This window comes from Elgaria multicarinata, chromosome 3 (genome assembly GCF_023053635.1).
Source record: "Elgaria multicarinata webbii isolate HBS135686 ecotype San Diego chromosome 3, rElgMul1.1.pri, whole genome shotgun sequence".
Taxonomy (NCBI): domain Eukaryota; kingdom Metazoa; phylum Chordata; class Lepidosauria; order Squamata; family Anguidae; genus Elgaria; species Elgaria multicarinata.
In genome coordinates this window covers 53,345,690-53,364,397 of record NC_086173.1, presented here as the reverse complement: position 1 = coordinate 53,364,397, position 18,708 = coordinate 53,345,690, and the positions used below count along the sequence as shown (strand labels likewise).

Below are 18,708 nucleotides of genomic sequence, written 5' to 3'. Positions count from 1 at the left end.
TTCGTTTTCTCTTTCTCTGGGCTGCAGTTGCTCAGCACACAGAATGGCTTCTCGATACTCACAGAAGCTGGAGGAGAAACTGGCCTGCTGCATTTGTTTGGAGATGTTTACCACACCTGTGACTGTGCCCTGTGGGCACAGTTTCTGTGAGAAGTGCATCGATAGCCATTGGGACAAGGAGGAAGAAGGGCTTGCAGGCCTGCAGAACCTGTACACTTGCCCCGAATGCCGGAAATGCTTTGTTCAGAGGCCCGAACTCAGAAAGACAGTGAAACTGGACAGTGTGATAGAGCTTCTAAAATCAAAAGAAGCACAGACAGCAACAGCAGCAGCGGACGGGACGGCGGCTGCTCAGGGAAGGAAGTGCCCCAGCCATGGTCGGCCCTTGGAGCTCTACTGTCAGACCGAGAAGCGGGGCATCTGTTGTGTGTGCACTTTGAAGCAGTGCCAGGACCACCAGAAGGTCCTCTTTGAAGACGAGAGGAAAACGAAAGAAGTAAGGACAGTGGGAGGAGGGCTAAACGCCTTCTTCACGAGGGCTTTCTGCATGCCAAACGTTTCCAAAACAGGCCATGGAGCAACACAATACTATACAGCCCAGCCCTATGCAAGTTTAAGTATATCTAACTCTGTATAGTGTTGGTGCAGAGCCCCAGGTCCCAATTGGGATATCTGGGATTCCCCAGGTGGACACGCCTCTTCCCCTGGCCGCACCCCCTGCTTCCCCATGTTGATCATTCGGTTTCCTCTAAGCTTTTGTGCAGTTTTCCACCCATTTTAAAAGGTTGAAATGCCTCTCTTAAGTATTAATTACTAGCAGTAAGAGTTAAAAGATGTGGTGGTGGTGGTGGTGGTGGTGAATTACATATTTGTACTGCCCAACACAGCCGAGGCTCTCTGGGCAGTTTACAATTAAAACCATAATATATACAAACGTCAAGATTTAAAACTTTTTAAGAACTGTCCACTCTTTAAAATGCACTGTAATGATGTTACAGTGACCATACCCAAGAAGAGTCTTCCAGTTGAACATGAGACAGTTTAGCACAATTGGTTTTAAACATAAGCCATCCAGGTTGGCCTATGGCCCTGTGACAGGGATATGCATTCTGATGCCTTTCCGATGTTTTGGACTACAACTCCCATCAGCCTTAGCCAGCATGGCCAATGGTCAGGGATTCTCAAAGTTGTAGTACAAATGATTTGGAGGGTACCAGGTTGTCTACCCCGGCCCGGCCTCTTCTGACTCCCATGGCCCTATTTACTTCCTGAATTGGTCATCATTTCCTGGGACTTGGCGACTTGAGACTATCGTGGCTGATGCCAACATCTTTACTGCCAAACTCTCAGAATAGTAGTGTCTGTTAGAACTGTGGGATCCTTCCAAACATATGCAAAACATACCGGGGGGGGGGGGGGGGATTTGCCAATCTCCTTTAGCAAATATGCCAGAATGAAGTGCTGGCATATTCAAACCTATTTGAATTCTTTGGCAGGAGTCTATAAAAGAAACACTGGAGAACACTCAAAAGGAGGCAGAAAGAATTGCAGAAGAAATCCAGAAACTGGAACAGCAGATAGACAGCATTAAGGTAGAGTCTGACGGCTGCACCACAATGAGACCAGTGCCTCCTGTAGAAGGAACACAATGCCAACACTGTGTTCCTTCCGGTACCTCCTGAAAACAGTCCTATTCCAGGAAGCATTCCTTAATTGACCAGCCACAGTTTTTTATTGGCATTTTATTGGTACTCTGTTTTTAAAAGAACAATTTTAATATGGTGTTTTAATCTTTTTAATGCTTTACCCTTCTGTTCCCTGAATCTGTCTTAGATGTGGAACAGTATAGAAATGTTGTAAATAAATAAAATTAAGAGCCTGCTCTCCATCCATGCCTCATTTGTCAGCAATCATAGTTAAAATGATAGCTACTGCATGAGCAAGTGGGCTTTGTGCATTTCCCTTCCTTTAACACAGGGGTGCAGAACTTCAGGCCCAGGGGCCAAAGCCAGCCTTCCAGGGTTCCCCAGAAGACCACACTTCCTTCCACTGGCTCCACCCCCTTTCCCCCAACCACAAATTGTCTGGTGGTTTCCTGGCATTTGTGCACTTTTTTCCCTATTCCAAAAGGTTGGAGTGTCCCTCCTAAGGCTCAGTTACTGGCAGTAAGAACTAGAAGCCAGTATATTTGCCCCCCACCCCACCCACTGCTGGAATGCAGCTCTCCCTCCCTGAAGCTTCTCTGAAATGGAATTTGGCCCTCAGGCTCAAAGAGGTTCTGCACCCCTGCTTTAACAGCTCATCCCTGCAAGGTGAAGGTCACCCCTTTTTTCCCCTTGCCTCCCCATCCCCCATCCCATTTTTCTTTTTGTCTTCTCACTGAGAGGAATGCCCTAAGGAATACAGAGTGGTGAGGGAAATAGCTGCAGCTGCTGCTTCAATGGAAATTTCCCCATTGTTGTTGTTGTTGTTGTTGTTATCATCGTTATCCAGGATTCCTCAGAGAAGTTCAAATCCGGGGTTTTGCAAAAGTTTGCCCATCTCATGGAAACCCTGAAGGAATGCCAGTGGAAGGTGGTGGAGAGGATTCAAAGTGAGCAGGCTGCTGCCCTTGGCCAAATGGAAGAGAACTGGAATCGGCTGCGGAACCAACTGGATGCTGTTAGTCAACGCAACAAGAAGGCAGAAGGGCTGCTGGCCTATGCTGATGACATGCAGTTTCTGGAGGTGCATAAATAGTGAGAGCTGTAGTGAGAGCTGTTGCTGGGAGTTAGCATGCACTTGGAAAGCAGGTCCTTCCCTGAGCTAGATCACAGGGACCAGAGTATCTAAATCAAGCTACCCAATCCCCAGGGCTATTCCAAGACAGTTTGCTGCCTGTAGAGGTATGGACCTACCCATACACCACAATGGAACTGCTCCTAAACAAGTTTTTTTTAATTTAATTTAATTTTAAATGTTTTTATCCTGCCTCTCAGCCAGAAACGTTTCCGGAAAGCTTATATGCTATTAGTAAAAAAAAAGACAGCCCCTGCCTGCAGCCTTACAGTCCAAAAGGTCATGGTACACAAAGAAAACAGGATACAAAGGGAAGAAGAAGAAGAAAATAAGTCCTCTGTCAGCAGGGCTGGTGGAAGGGTCCTGCTTCCCCTCTCATCTCCTTCTTTTACAGCCTGCTGGAATAGACCACAGGTGGATCTGACTTTCTGGCTGCCCTTTCTGTTCCTCCCTAAAGCACAGTCGCCTTTTTCTGGTGCATAACACAATATTTTGAATAATATAACTAGTGCTCTGAGCTTTGGCAACTATTCACATGCTGGACTGTGCGTTTAATTAATATGTAACAACTGATACGATTGGATTGATCAGGAGGCAATCTCAGATCCTCAGAACTTTCTGCTGAGTGGAATTCATGTCAAGCTCCAGGATGGTTTCAGACCCTTTCATATAAAGGTGGTGAAACTTTTTGCTGTCAAGGGCCACATTCCTTCAGCAGTAATCCGTCAGGGTTTATATGCTAGCCAGTGGCATGGCCAGAGCCAGAATTACCTTGGGGCAGAGCCAAAAGTGGATAGGGCCACCCTTTCATTGTTTCCGCCACCACCTCCTCCCTGGAGAGAGGACAATGGTGGCTATTAAGGTAATGGTAATTGTTTTTCTATTTTTTTAAAGGGAAATTTCAACAACAACAACAATGAATTATAAAAGAGAAAAAAGAGAGAAATTGCTTGTAGTTTCTGCATTTCAGAAAGTGCATTTCCCTTTGACCTCACTGCTTACAACTCACCACTGCTGCCACCTCAGCAAGTGTATATAAATCTGCAAATTTGAGGTTAACACTTCATGCATCTGAAGGAGTGGACATTGTCTATGAAAGTTTATGCCATAATGTCCCTGTTCAGACAACATGCTAAGCCCTGGTAGTTAAGCATTTTGAGCTAAACGTCATGGCTTAGCATGTCATGTGAACTATAACTTAGCATTTTGTGTGAACCATTCCTAACCATGGAGGCTACATAACCACGGTTTAAACACAGTCACTAACTGTTTGCTGCAAAAGCTTTAGTGGCCTAACCCTGGCTTAGTGTGTTGTCTGAACAGGGTCAATGAAAGTTTTCCTCTTTAAGATGCCACAAGACTTTTTGTTGATTTTCCTGCAATAGGCTAACATGGGCTACACCCTCTGGCTTATCTGAGATACCACCACATATAAAGTGTTCTTTGCCACCCCTCTAGGAACTCATTTATGTCTGTTCTTTAACCTTTCTGTGAGGCCCTTTGGCAATTAAAGGCACTTCTCTAGCCTTTTCAGCTAGAAAGTGAGAAAAGAAAGGATTATCTAGTAACAATGGTCAGCTAGTGAAGCAGTTGAAAAACAATTTGCAGCAAACTCAGAACAGAGCTTAGTAATATGAGTCATCTACTATGCCAAAGGGGAAGGCTGAAGTTGAATTAGCTGGAGGGAAATTCCTTTGAGTGGGCCTCCCTTTTTCAGAGAGGAGGGGAAATCCTGAAGTGGGAGGAGCTTCTTGTATCAAATTGTTGTTACCCAGCATTTTGTAGCGGAGAAACACTTGTGCTGCAGACGCGTGTTTCTTTTTCGTGAAAGGTGGTCTGTGTTCCGTCATCCTGCACAAGGTTGTTTGTTTTGAAGTGTTTACAGATCAAACAGGCTCAGATTAGCACTAACTATAACACACCCTTATTTTCCCTGGAAGATATATCACGAACACACTGCTTTGCTTTTCCTTAAAATATTTATACCCCACTTTTCAACATAGGTCTCAAGGCTTACAATATAATTAAAATAATGATCTTATAAATAAAGCCATAAAATAAAATCAGTAATTATTACAGCAACAAATACCAGTAGATTAAGGAACAAGAGATTGTTCTGGCTGGCTAGCAATTTTCAACCATGAATTGCATGGGCCTATAATGGGCATTGTATGCAAATCTGGCTCTTTTGGGGCCTGACGGATTCCTGCTGCCTGCCTGGCTTAGGTTGCCATTGTGAGTAGAGCCCCTGATTTTTCCTGAAATCTGGGGACTTTTTCGGGATTTTTTTTCTTAAATAGAATTCGTACAAATTCTAGCCATAATTTGCTTAAGTTGTGCAAATTGCAGCTGTATAAATTCGAGCTGTAATTTGCACATTTTACTATGAAAAAGTAACCAGGAAAATCCGCAAGGTGGCCCTACTCAATGTAGATCAAGTCGGGCCAGCTCGCCAGGCAACAAGCGGAAGTCAAGAGGGGCGAGTTGATGAAACCTCGGTGACCTCCACCCCCAAGACAGATTTCTCCCACATCCCTAGTGTTCACCAGGCACCTAAGAAACATTAAAAGTAGATTTCAATTGAACCAGCTGAAGTTTCTGAATCATCTTCAAATGTACCCCACTGTAAAATGTGTTACAGAAGTGTAACCTAGATGCTGTCATGGCGTGAAAGATCAAAGATGTTTGTTTTGTTTTTACAGGCAGGTTTGTAGCATTAAAGTACCAACTAGAGTTGGTTCATTAGCTGCAGTCCTTCCTGAATCATTCAACAGTCTGAGGGCTTCACCAATATTGGTCCTATTGATTTGAATGTCCTCCTCAGAGGCCTTTCCAGGGTACCTCTGTCCACTGCAGAGACAAGGCCAACTCTCTGTAGAAGGCAGAGCAGAGGAAAATGCAGCTATTCTTATAGGGAAATTGGGGAAGAATTATGTGTCTAATATTGTTGTGCTAGGTACTGCACAATTTAAAAATCACAAAAAAAGAAGTCCCGACCAACCCCTTGCAGTCTGATAACGAAGACTGCACTTTTAAAGTGGAAGTGTGTGGGGGTGGAGAAAGGAGAGATAAAAAGGATAGCCCTCATGAACAACTGCTACACATACCCCCCTGCTGGTTGTTGTTTTTCACACTTGTGAAGGCACCGTTTGTGAGGCACAGAGGAGAAGAAGCTATCAGCAGAGTGGTGATTAATTGGAGAGAATAGAGTGGGTGAAGGAAAACCCAGCAGAGCCAGATAGGAGGAGGAGAAGGTGGAGATACCAGACTAAAGGATTTCAGGATCCATTACAAGTTAATAGGCTGGAAGTCAGCTCTGCTCTCCTAGAATGATCACTTAGTGATTCCTATATTTCTTATTCCTTGTAGGAACTGTATCTCCTTCCTCCTCCTGGCAACTTGGAAGCACCTCCAGCTGTTGAATTCGACTTGGCCAGCCGTGTGGATGCCATCAATCAGTTCTTCAATGAGGCCTCCCAGTTTTTGCAAAATGCTCTGTCAAATTCCTTGAATCCACAAGTGCCTGATGCACCAAGTAATTATGAAGCTGTTTTATGAGCAGCGGGAAATTCATAGGCATTTCGGGGGGGGGGGGTGTCAGTTAATTCAGTTTCTTTTGTAGTAAAAGCTACTGGAGGTATAGGCATTACTGTAAAAAAAAATAGTATTTTGTTGATGTATGATTCCCAACAACAGATAGCTAGCAAACCTACAGGTGGATTATCCTGTTGTATAGTATAGGACAAGGATGGGCCATGTTGTGGTACTCCAGATGTTTTGGCCTACAATTCCCATCAGCTCTAGCTAGCATAGCCAATAGTGAGGGACCATAGAGTTATAGGCCAAAATATTTGGAGTGCCACATGTTGTCCATCCTTGGTAAAGGATGTGAATTGCAAAGCATGTTGTACACAGGAAAGTGGTATAAAAACTACAATTCTGTGACCTTTCACCAGAGATACTGTCTAAGGGAGTGAGGGGTGCCTCACATTGTTTCAGACCACAAGTGATTATTCCATGGGATCACCTGTATTTCTGGTTATTATGAAGTAAAAAACAAAACTGTGTGGAATTGTCTTAAGTTCACATCTTTTTTAAAAAAAACCCATCTTGCTGTTTTTGAACCTTGCTGTGGATTTTGTCCCTCTCCCTTCAGATATTGCTTACTCCTCCCTACTAAAACCAATAATGATGTGCCTGGAAAAGTCTTCCAAGCCCCACTGCTGAGTCTAGACTTGTCTACTACTTGGGAATCACTGCTTTAAGTGAATGTTTCTTTTCTTCCTGTTATTGAGGCTTCTTTTATTTTTGTTTCTCACTTTGCAGTCTCACCGGAGCCAAAGGTCATTGTGAGGAGGGCTGGATTGTGTCTTCCAAAGAATGAGCTAAGAACACAACTTTTGAAGGGTATGAAACTTCCTGGCTCTTACACACAGCTACTAAAGCAGGGAAGCAGGGCCGCAAGTGCATCCATATATGCAAAGGTGTTTCCCTCTGGTCCTAATATTTGGATGACGAATTCTCTCTCTCTTAACTCATAGTTGGCTACAACGATATGCCTGGTGGCTGATTTGAGAGGGGGGAAATGCTTATAGGGGAAATCTACTCATATGAGCAGCACAACATGGAAGCTGTAAAGTCACACAAGACGCAGCTCCTCTTCCATTAAAAGAAGGATTTTTTCCTTGTCATGGAAGAGGGGCCACCATTTTGCATGAGTTTGCTGCTCCCAGGGCCAGATCTACACCAAGCAGGACATAACACTTTGAAAATGTTTTGAAAACTGCATATAGAGTGCGTCCTGGGCCCCAACAGTTGTCACTACTGCTATAAACCATTTTAAAGCAATAGTATAGATCCTGCCCAGATCACACTGCTTGTGAAAGTAGGCTGCTCTGTGTCTCATATCCACACACTGTTGGAGGAGGCAACAGCCAGGATGCTAGTCCAAGTCAAGGTGAATGAAGGTATGATGGGTTGAGAGCCAAACTACATATTAAGCTAATCGTGCTTTAAAAAATAATGACAACTGTGCTTAACTGGCTGCTCTTTAAAGAAAAGGAGCCATTGGTATGGATCCCATGCTGGTTTCCTGCCTAAAACCATTCCCCCCCCTCTGCCCCCAGGAAATAAGAGAGGGCAACAGTCATGTCCTACAAATGCCAACCCTCATGAAAAGAGAAAGAGAATCCAAAGCCAACTGCCAGCCCCAATCTTTTTTTTTTAATGCCAGTGGCTACTAGGTGCCTAGGGGTTCCCCACCCCACCGTGAATATACTTTCTCTGCTTCTTCATGTGTTTGCATGAGGGGCTGGAGTGAATTCTGTAGTGCGTCTGTAAAACCTATACTTCTTTAAAAAACACAAATTTCCATTGAATTATATTTGCCATCTTCATTAACAACATTTCTATATGACACAAAAAGCACTTCAAAGGTACTTTAATCTTATTCAGTCTCATGGCCTCCAATATCATCTGTATGCCGATGATACACAATTATATCTTTCATCTCCAGATCTTTCTCCTGATGTTCACGATCGTATCTCGGCATGTCTTTCAGATATCTCAGCTTGGTTGCTTCATCGTCGTTTGAAACTTAATATGGCAAAGACTGAATTGCTTGTTTTTCCTCCTAAACCTTCTCCTCATCTCTCATTATCTCTTACTGTCAATGATGTTACGCTTACTCCAGTCAAGGAAGCTCGTAGTCTTGGCTTTATATTTGATTCCTCGCTCTCCTTTATTCCTCATATTGAGGCAGTAGCTAAATCCTGTCGTTTTTTCCTGTATAATATTGCCAGGATTCGATCATTTTTGTCTGTCTCTTCTGCCAAGACTCTTGTTCATGCATTGGTTATTTCTCGGTTGGACTACTGCAACCTTCTTCTCACTGGCCTTCCTTCTTCTCACATCAGTCCGTTGGTTTCTGTTCACCACTCTGCTGCTAAGATCATCTTCTTGGCTCGCCGCTCTGACCATGTAACTCCACTTCTGAAATCTCTTCATTGGCTTCCAATTCACTTCAGAATCCAATATAAACTTCTCCTGTTGACCTACAAAGCTTTTCACTGTCTAGCTCCTTCTTATCTCTCCTCTCTCATCTCACACTATTGCCCCGCTCGTGCTCTTCGCTCCTCTGATGCCATGTTTCTCGCCTGCCCAAGGGTCTCTACTTCCCTTGCTCGGCTTCGTCCATTTTCTTCCGCTGCCCCTTATGCCTGGAATGCTCTTCCAGAACATTTGAGAACTACAAGTTCAACCGCAGCTTTTAAAGCTCAGCTAAAAACTTTTCTTTTTCCTAAAGCTTTTAAAACTTGATTTTGTTCTGACTTTATACTGTTAGTTTTACCCTACCCAGTGCCTGTTTGCATTCTCTTCCCCTCCTTATTGTTTTATTATGGTTTTATTAGAATGTAAGCCTATGCAGCAGGGTCTCGCTATTTACTGTTTTACTCTGTACAGCACCATGTACATTGATGGTGCTATATAAATAAATAAATAATAATAATAATAATAATAATAGAGTGACCTGTGAAAACACCCAAGGCTGGCATTTTTACCCTTTGCAGCTCCTTCTGCCCTCCTCCCTCTAGGGAGAGGGGCCTGACACCTGGTCTGTGCCACCTACTACCAGGGCCAAGAAGAGACTGACCCAAACACACATACACTAATAAATCCCTAATTATATTGTATCTTTGTAGGTTTTAATTGTTGGTTGCTTTGAGAGTCCGTCTTGGCTGAAAAGCCCCAGAAAGAAATGTTTATACATGGGATACTCTTTCCCATATGAATATGTCATTTCCACTAATGACCAATTTTGTAATTAGTGAAAGTGCTTCAGATACAGACAGCTCGATCCTATGTATGCTTGCTTGGAAGTGAGTCCCACTAAATTAAGTGGAACTTCTAAGAAGGCGAGCATTTGGATCGCAGACTCAAAAGTGCAAAAGAAATGTTTGCTTGTTAGGAATACGTTCTGAAAGTGTTGGATGGATTTTGTTTCAGCAAACTGTTCTGTTACTGGCTTTCTGACACACTTTTTCTTTGGTATTTCAGTTGACTCGAATGTAGTAAAGGGAAAACCAGAGCAGTAAATATCCCCAGTCCCCCAAATGCCCGAAATCTGCATCAAGAAAAACCAGTTCCACTTTTTACAAAAATTGATAAAAATGAATGTGTGTCAATTAGCATAATCTGTACAAACTCTTTTGAATCCAATATTTTGTCATATACAGAGTTCAGTTAAAAAAAAGATATTTTAGAAGGCAAGAGAGAATGAGGGCTTCACCACACCAGGCTGAAATACTACATTCTTTCTGGGGCTTTCTGCTTCTGATTTCTTTGCACAATTATGATGGGCACCTTTGCCCAGCAGCCATGCTATTTGAATTGAAATTTTCCGTTCTTGGCAATGTTCTATTTAGTTTCATTATACAGCGCCATCTAGTGGTGTATTATAGTGCAACACCATCATTACACATTGCCAATATCTTGTATTAACATTTGTTATTGGCTTCTCTCCGATCTTCTTAAAAGCGGGATAAAGCTCAAAAAGTGCAGGAGATGCTCTGGACGTTCATAACGTCATGTAAAAGACCTGCAAACTTCTGTGAGTGACCAATCATGAGCGTGCAATAAAAGCCTCATGTCGCAATACTCTGTGGCTCTGGGCAGAGGTTGCAAAAAGTGTCTTGAGCAGTAAGAAGGAAGGAAAGAGCTGCAAAAGAGCAGTAGGCAACTAGAGGGTTCTGCATGCTTGTTTTCAAAGATATCCTTGCCAAAATAGAAGGCAACTTGGGGTGGGCTGCTGTTTTTTCTTGCTCTCCCATGCACCTTCTGATAACCCACTCTGGAGGATCCTTTGCAACTCTGAATCTAGTTTTAGGGTGTGTTATGGGTCTAGAGGTGGGGGAGGGGGAGAAAAAGCAACCTCCTGCAAAAGCAGAAGTTCTTCCCACTAGTCTAGCTGCATTTTAAGATTCAAGCCTTAGTCCTGAAACACTGGAATCCTCCATTTCTTTTTAACTTCTGACTCTTTCAAGACAGTTGTCTTCATGATCTAATCCAGGGGTGCAGAACCTCAGGCATGGGGGGCGGGGGGGCGGAATCCAGCCTCCTGTGGTCCTAGTGTGGCCCTCTGAGTTTCCCCAGGGGACCACAGCCCCATCCTCTGGTCCTGCACCGTCCCAAATAACCTATTGTTTGGTGGTTTTGAAATGCCTCTCCTAAGGCTGAATTACCGGCAGTAAGAGATTTAACCTGCAATAAGCTGGATTTTCTGGCCACTCTTTTGCCTTGGATCTTGCCATTATTATTATTATTATTATTATTATTATTATTATTATTATTATTTGCATTTATATCCTGCCTTTTTCCTCCAAGGAACCCAAGGTGGAGTATATAACCCTCCTCTCCATTTTATCCTCACAACAACAACCCTGTGAGGTAGGTTGGGCTAAGAGTATGTGACTGGCCCAAAGTCACCCAGTGGGTTTCCATGGCTGAGTGAGGACCAAAACCCGGATCTCCCGACTCCCAGTCCAACACCTTAGCCACTACACCACACTGGAAAAGATGCTTTCCCTTTGGCTTCAGCCCCATCCACCACTGGAATCTAGCCCCCCCTCCCCAAATCTTCTTTAAAATGGAATTCAGCCTTTGGGCTAAAAGGGGTTCTGCACCCCTGATCTCATCATTGTGTGGAAAACCTCTGATGCTCATGAGAGCTTCTTCATTCACTTCAGTGGAGCGGAGGTAGCTTCATGAACGCAGGATGCTTCCTTTCCTTTCTAAGTGAATGGGAAGTCCACTTGGGCAAGATCTCAAGGGGCTTGTAGGAATACACTGGACTTGGAGATATTGTCGCATGCTTTCCAGATTTTCTTTTGAACACATATAGGTTAGTCACTCAGTTTATTCTCTTGGTTTGTAAAATCAAGACTCCAAAATTGTTTGCCAGACTCCAGCTCACGGAACGCAAAGGATAATAAATGCCACAGTTTTACCTCTGTTTGTGGTTTTGCATTAATTACATGGATGAGTAGAACTTGAGTACATTCCATGCCTTGTAGAGGAAGAATAAACTTTTAGGGTACACCTGCTTTATTGCGCATTCTTTGCAGATATTCAGTACCCTTGATTGCCTAATGCCTAACTGCATGTTTAAATGGGGGGGGGGGGGGAATGTCCTATAACTCCCAGCATTTCCCATCCACCATGGACTTTTTTCTGTCTAAACATGTTTAGGATTGTGCCCTGAGGGGCTCAACCAACATTGGCCTCCTGTCCATGGCTGATGGTGGCAATTGTGGCATCAGTATGGGCCAAGTAGCCTCTAGAACTCTGCTTTTTTGGGAGGGAGGGGGGATTGATGGGCAGGTTCCCTGGTTTGATTTGGGCTTGGGTTTTTTTAAAAGTTCCCAATCTGATATTGGGCTTAGATTAGCATAAAATCAGGAAGTTGTTAAGTAGATGTTCACTTAATTTACAACGGACACGCTTTTTTCCTTTAAAGTAAATGGAGCAGCTTCTGTTTGTCTCTGACAAGAATGGAACAAGATCAAAAGAGGAAATACTTCATTCTGGTTACTCCTGCCAACTGTAGAAAGTGTTTTCAGTAACTATGGACAACAGCCATACAATCTTGTCTTGCCTATGTGCTTGTACGCTTTCCCTGTATGGGGTTCTGGTTTGTATCCCTGAGGGAAATAACTACCTCATTAAGGCAGAAAGCTGATGAAAGGAATGCTGAACTGCTGGCAATGACAGAACACTTTATAGACTTCATGGCACAAGAGTGGGGCTTCCGCACAGGTGATTGTGAACTTGGCAGCTAAAAGCGATATTACACAGGGTGAGACCTACAGCTCCCACCTACTTTCCCTGGCTTTTACTTGACCCCAAAGCCAGTTTCCAGTCTCCCACAAGTGTGCTGTGAACCTTTATCCTTTTTACTTGGGTTGAATATCCTGCAGTTCTAACATGTAACTCCTTCAGAATGCTACCTCACAGGTTCCTCCCCATTCCCCTAATACCAGCTATGGGGAACCTGCAGTCCATGGGGATTCCCCATCCGACCAGCCAGCTTCTTTTCCAAGCCCTGCTCCCCCGCCTCTGCCCAGGAAGAAGGTCTTATATCTGGTCAGCAGCTGATCAGACAGAAGATATTTTCCCTGCCCCAATGCTGAGAGAGAGGCAAGGGCCTATCTCTGAACTGCTGCAGGGGTGGCTCTCCACCTTACACACACTCACTCAGTCACTCACTCTAGGATATGGAAGGACTTGAAGATTCTAGAAACAAATGTGATGCAATGTGGAAACAAATAAGCAAAAGCACCCTACAGATTGAAATATGCTATGGAAAGTACAGTGATGAGTAGTGACTTGTCATAGCAGCCCTACAATGGGAGGAATGCCAAGTTGTGGTGTGGCCTTCTGGCCAGCTACGCTCTGCATGTGGATGGCAGCACCATTCTCTAGTGCCATAGGACTATTGATAGTGGCCTGTATAGAACACGAAAAGCAACAACACATTTTTTCTTATTAAAGTAATGAGTCCTGAAAGTGCAGCTTGGAAAGTAAGGCACAACAAAGCTGAGACTGCCCAAAAATATGCTAATCTCCTACGTTTTGGATCACTGAAACGTAACCCTCCCACTGCTCTTCAGTGGACTTGCTGCGTGAAATGTATCCCAGCCAAAGACGACTCCTTCTCTTTTGACCTAACCTGATACTCTTTTCTCTTCCACAGGTCATCAGAATTTGACTTTTGATCCAACTACAGCGAACAAATATCTGCAATTTTCTTCTCATGACCGGAAGGCTACCCACTCTCACGGTTTTCATAGCACGAGAACAAATGGCCCACAGAGGTTTGAGCCATGGCAGGTCATGTGCCTCCAGAACTTCAGCCAAGGCTGTAGCTACTGGGAAGTCAAGTTATCTGGCCACTCGGCCATAGTTGGTGTAGCTTACGAAAGGATTACGAGGAAGAAACAGGATAGCCAAAAGTTCACCATCGGGCTGGATAAGCTCTCCTGGGGCCTGCATATCCAAGAAGACTGCTATGTGGCTTGGTACGACAGCAAGTCCACGAAGATCAAAGAGCCCTTGTGCAAATTCATTGGCGTGCTGTTGGACTATGACCAAGGATGGCTGTCCTTTTATGGCATAGATGACAATATGAAGCTTCTCCACTCTTTCAACACCATCTTCACAGGACCCCTGATCCCAATTTTCTGGCTCTGTGAAGGCGTATCTGTGACTCTTTGCCAAAAGCCGCAAGGCCAAGCCGTCATAATGGATGAGGTGTCTCCTGATTTGCAAGCAGCTCCTGCCACAGTAGAAAAATCATGAGAGGAGCAGATCACTCTGAAACAATGAAGTTCAATCTGTTGAGTTCTGAAGATATGTGTCTGTGGAGGACTGAGAGTGTATTTCTGTCTTTCATTCCAGGGATGCAGAACCTCAGGCCTGGGGGCCAAATCCAGCCTTCTTGGGTTCCCCATACAGCAGTGCCTCCTTTCCCTCGAAGCACAGATTGTCTGGTGATTTCCCATCTTTTGTGAATATCACCCCCCCCTCCTAAGGTTTAATTACTGGCAGTGAGAGCAGGAAGCTAAAATATGGTGGTATTTTGGCCCTGTCCTTTGGCCTCATCCTGTCCACTGCGTTGTGGTTCCCTAAGAGTTTCTCTAAAATGGAATTCTGCCCTCAGGCTGAAAGAAGTTCAACATTCCTGGTTTATACCCATCTTCCCCAGTGAGATGTGTGCCCCTGCCTTTCCCAATGAGAGGCACAGCTAGTGTCCAAGAAGATTAATTCTTAAGAAATGCTAATTGCTACTGTGCTAACTGCAGCCAATTTGGACCTCAAATCTTTGCTACAGTAGTTCCTTAACTAAACTTTGTTCTCTTTGCTTCCCTGCTTCCTCTTCATTTCTTGATTCGTTTCTTAATGGGACTTGAGTTTCTCAGAAAGTCATTTTCTGCAAAAGGATGTGCACCAGGATCGGCAAATTAAATAACCAGGTACAGGACTTTGTCGATCCTGGTGCACATCCTTTTGCAGAAAATGACTTTCTGAGAATCTCAGGTCCCATTAAGAAATGAATCAAGAAATGAAGAGGAAGCAGGGGAGCAAAGAGAACAAAGTTAGTTAAGGAACTACTGTAGCGAAGACTTGAGGTCCAAATTGGCTGCAGTTAGCACAGTAGTGGCCGAGAGCTGACCACAAGGCCATGTTCAGGGTGGGTAATGGGTCCAAACTCTCAGGGGTGGCTTTATCCTAAAAGCCATATTTTATACTTTTTGTATACGGGATGCCTGTAGTTCACCATACCGGAAACTCTTTTGGGTTGTAGATTCCAGAAAGGAACTATTTTCCTTGCGTGTGTGTGTACATTTGCTGGGAAAGAAATTAATTGTTAACTTTTCTGTGCAGGTGACACATCTAAAGTAGGCATTGTAAACTTTGTTCTTGTTTATGTTGCCTTTTTTTCATCAAAGGATTTGAGGTGGAAATTAAACTTGCCAAGTCAATTCCTGTTTTGCTTTTTAGTCTTATTTTTAAATTTGCTTTCTGACCAAAGTTCTTCCTTTTATTGAATTTCCCTGTTCTGCCTGTAAGCAGAAGCCATCACCACTCACCAAAAACCACAACGCTCTGAGTTCTTTGTGCTCGTTCACTCAGACAGCTTTACCTCAGCCTATTGTTGCCCAGACCGCTTACAGCACAGCTCCAACTTCTCCAGCTGTAGCGCATCTGTGGGCCTACCTCTCCCAGCCAAGCTGGGCTCAGGGCAGGTTCAGGATTTGCCCGAGTGGGGCTGAGGAGGCGGCAGCGCTGTTGCAGCTGCACGAGTGAGAGCAGCACGCAGACGGGGCTCCTCAGTGCATGCGCCTCTCTCTGGCCCCAGCAGCAGGAGGGATGGCCAGGTGGGCCTTGTCAGAGCCCCCCTGTTGGTTTTGGATGTTGTGAAAAAACAAGCCGAAGGCAGGGGCAGAACCAAGGATAATCTTGAAAATATTATTTGTATAAAAAAGGGTTAAATGAAAGTGCCTACGCATTTCGGACAAAAAACGTCCTTAGGGCTTATTCAACAAGGTTTTTGCAGTTGTCTGCTCAATGAAATCATAGGCTTGAGCAGACAACTGCAAAAACCTTGTTGAATAAGCCCTGAGGAAGGACGATTTTTGTCCGAAACACATAGGCACCTTCATTAAACCCATTTTTATACAAATACTTTGCAGGATTATCCTTAGTTCCACCCCTACCTTTGGCTTGATTTTTCACTCCCTCACGGGGTTTCCCTTCTCTTCCTGCATCAGTTTTGGATGGTGGCAGCTACAGTGACAGGAACGTGAAGGTTATTGCAAGATTTCCATTACCAGGGGAATAGAAGACCGGTGCAGAGCCAAGAAACAGTGTTTTGTTATTAAAGCTTGAGCTTTGAACTTTTTTCCAGTTTCAAAATTTTCTGCATGTCTATCCTACTCAAGCTTCATTTAAAAAAAAATGAGCAAAATTGGTCTGGTAGATCTTGAGTACTAAACCGTACACTACAGTATTCTTATATAGATTAAGGGTGGAGACAGTGAGTAGATTTTCAAGCAAACGTATCTGGCTTTGGGTGTATTCTAAATTTGGTGATGCTGACCTGGAGAGTGAATCTTCTTCATCTTGGTAAGTACATCCCATCGCAGCCTTCCCCAACCTGGTGTCTTCCAGATGTTTTGGACTTCCCCATCAGCCCCAGCCAGCATGGCCACTGATCAGGAATCCTGGGAATTGTGTAGTCTAAAACAGATTGGGGCACCAGATTTATTTATTTAAAACATTTGTATCCTACCCTAAATCATTAAGATCTCAGGGCAGCGTACAGATTGGGGCAGGCTGATCTAGAGCAACATGCTGTGTCTTAACTAGCTGGTGTGAAGGCAAGTGTGCTTTTCAGGCCAAACGTTAAGGGGTTTATTTGGGTTGTAAAACCTCACCTGAGCTTTGGCTACTGACCTGACATGTCAGAAAGCTTCTAAAGAGGTGTCAGGAGATCCTATGATTTAGTCCAGCTTGCTGTTGGATATTTCCTAAAATAAGAGCATTTACATCAAGCTCTTCCTTACACACAGCTGGTAGTACAATGCAGAGTGAGAAGCAGATATGAACTTAGGGTGTGGATAAAGAGAAGTGCAGCTGCTGGGACCTCTGGTGGTACTAGGAAGAAGGTCTATGCGTTGGACTGGCACTGACGACAACAGCTAGAAGGCAGGAGCTAGGTGCACAGGTGGCTGTGGGATTAAACAAGCTAAATTGCAAAGAAATGTTCTGTTCTAGCTGTGTTTTCAGGGATGAACACTAGAGGGTGATGGCTAGGTGAGAACTGCACAGTTAGTGAGTCCTGGAGAGTATTAGTCTCGTTAAACTCATTGGGATTTTATTTAGAGAAAAAGCTCTTGCGCTCAAAAAATGTGGCAAAAATGTAAATGAATTGTACTGAAGTGGCTGCAGCATTCCAAAACAATCAGATGTGCCAACCTTCCCCAACTTGGTGCCCTCTGGATGTTTTGGACTACAATTCCCATCAGCCCCACCTAGCACAAGCAATGGCTGGAGTGAGGGGAATATAGTCTAAAACATCTGGAGGGCACCAGATTGAGAGAGGCTGAGCTAAACCTCGTGTTCTGAAAAATGGATTCCCATAAGACAGAGGTTGATTGAAATCTCTATTCTCAGAGTAAAGTTGGAAAACATGCCATCAATAGGGTGGCCAGTTATACATTGCAAAAAGAGAGAGGGAAAACAAAAGAAGGTACAACACTGTGCAAAAACTGCATATGCAAATTTGTATGTATAACTTCAAATTTAGAAGCAATTACTAGAATTTCAATAGAGTTACTTCTATAGTGAAGTAACTTCTATAGGGAAGAGTGTAACCAGGTGACCTGTGTGCTTGCTCAATCTGTGACCCAGGCAAGGCCAGCCCTACCATTAGCCAGTGAGAAGCAGTCATTTCAGGCAGCAAATAGGTGGCAGGCAGCAAGGTGTTGGAGAAGGGAATTGTGAGCCATGCACCCTGCTCTGCACCCCTTAAATTAGTTCACAGCCTTGAGGGGCAATGGAGGATACTGCCCAATTGAAGACAGTCCTGTTGATTTTTGTATATGTAATAGGAGCGATGCCATCTTGTCCTTCACTCAGGCAGCAAAAGGTCTTGGGCCCTCACTGGGTCCAGGTGCTAACTGTGGATGGGCAGCTTCATGCCCCCTGCTCCCTTGAGGACCTTCAAATAGAGGACTTCCCTCTGTAAAGTAGGACACCTGGCTAGTTAGCATCAATTGCATCTTCCTTTTTTACAGTCCCCTCCCCCCAAGCAGAGGATTGTATCTGATGTTAGTCTAATTTAAGCCCATCATTTCAATGGGCCTACTCTAAATCAAGACTAACACTGGATAGAGCCCAGGGTCCACACTGTCATCCCTACTGAAATTCACATGGGAGGAAAGGAAGCAACCTTCTATATTGGGGGGGGGGGGGCGAGGGGGGAATTGCTTCTCCTTCCATGAAACCAGACGCTCTGTCTTACAGTTCGTCGCTTTCCCTGGATTGTGAAGGGGATGGAAGGCTTTCCTCATGTAGTTCCCTGCCAGTGGCAGCTTGGGGGACCCCGCCTCCGACTACTTTCCTTGTGGAATTTAGTTTTCCTTCTTCCTCATACCTAAGGCTGTGGAGAGGGGGGAATTGAGGGGCGCCACTCCCTTAAGTGGAAGGCCACTCGCTCGCCTCAGGCGCTGGCTAGAGCCGCCTGCTGCGCTGCTGACACGAGTCCCTGATGGGCGGAGTTGGCCCTCCTGCTCCTAGCCCTGCCCGGGATCTGGGAAAGGCACCAGCCCCGGCCGCGCGCTCTTCGCCTCTTGGGTCGAGCTCAGCAGC

At 44.5% G+C, this 18,708-nt stretch overlaps 1 protein-coding gene across 1 annotated transcript; it reads left to right on the top strand.

Annotated features, from left to right (window-relative positions):
• Positions 1 to 15,317, top strand: TRIM65 (tripartite motif containing 65). Its single transcript, XM_063120319.1, has 6 exons — positions 1 to 496; positions 1,497 to 1,592; positions 2,494 to 2,727; positions 6,148 to 6,313; positions 7,105 to 7,185; positions 13,529 to 15,317. Exons 1-6 carry the CDS (start codon positions 44 to 46, stop codon positions 14,131 to 14,133), a joined length of 1,635 nt encoding a protein of 544 aa, XP_062976389.1. The 5' UTR covers positions 1 to 43; the 3' UTR covers positions 14,134 to 15,317.
• The last annotated feature ends 3,391 nt before the right edge of the window (positions 15,318 to 18,708 follow it).

Excerpts from the sequence above, each read along its gene's own strand:
- TRIM65 (XM_063120319.1), top strand. The coding sequence starts at position 44 with ATGGCTTCTCGATACTCACAGAAGCTGGAGGAGAAACTGGCCTGCTGC. Across the intron at positions 497-1,496 it reads ACGAGAGGAAAACGAAAGAA|GAGTCTATAAAAGAAACACT; the intron begins GTAAGGACAGTG and ends ATTCTTTGGCAG. Across the intron at positions 1,593-2,493 it reads AGCAGATAGACAGCATTAAG|GATTCCTCAGAGAAGTTCAA; the intron begins GTAGAGTCTGAC and ends ATCGTTATCCAG.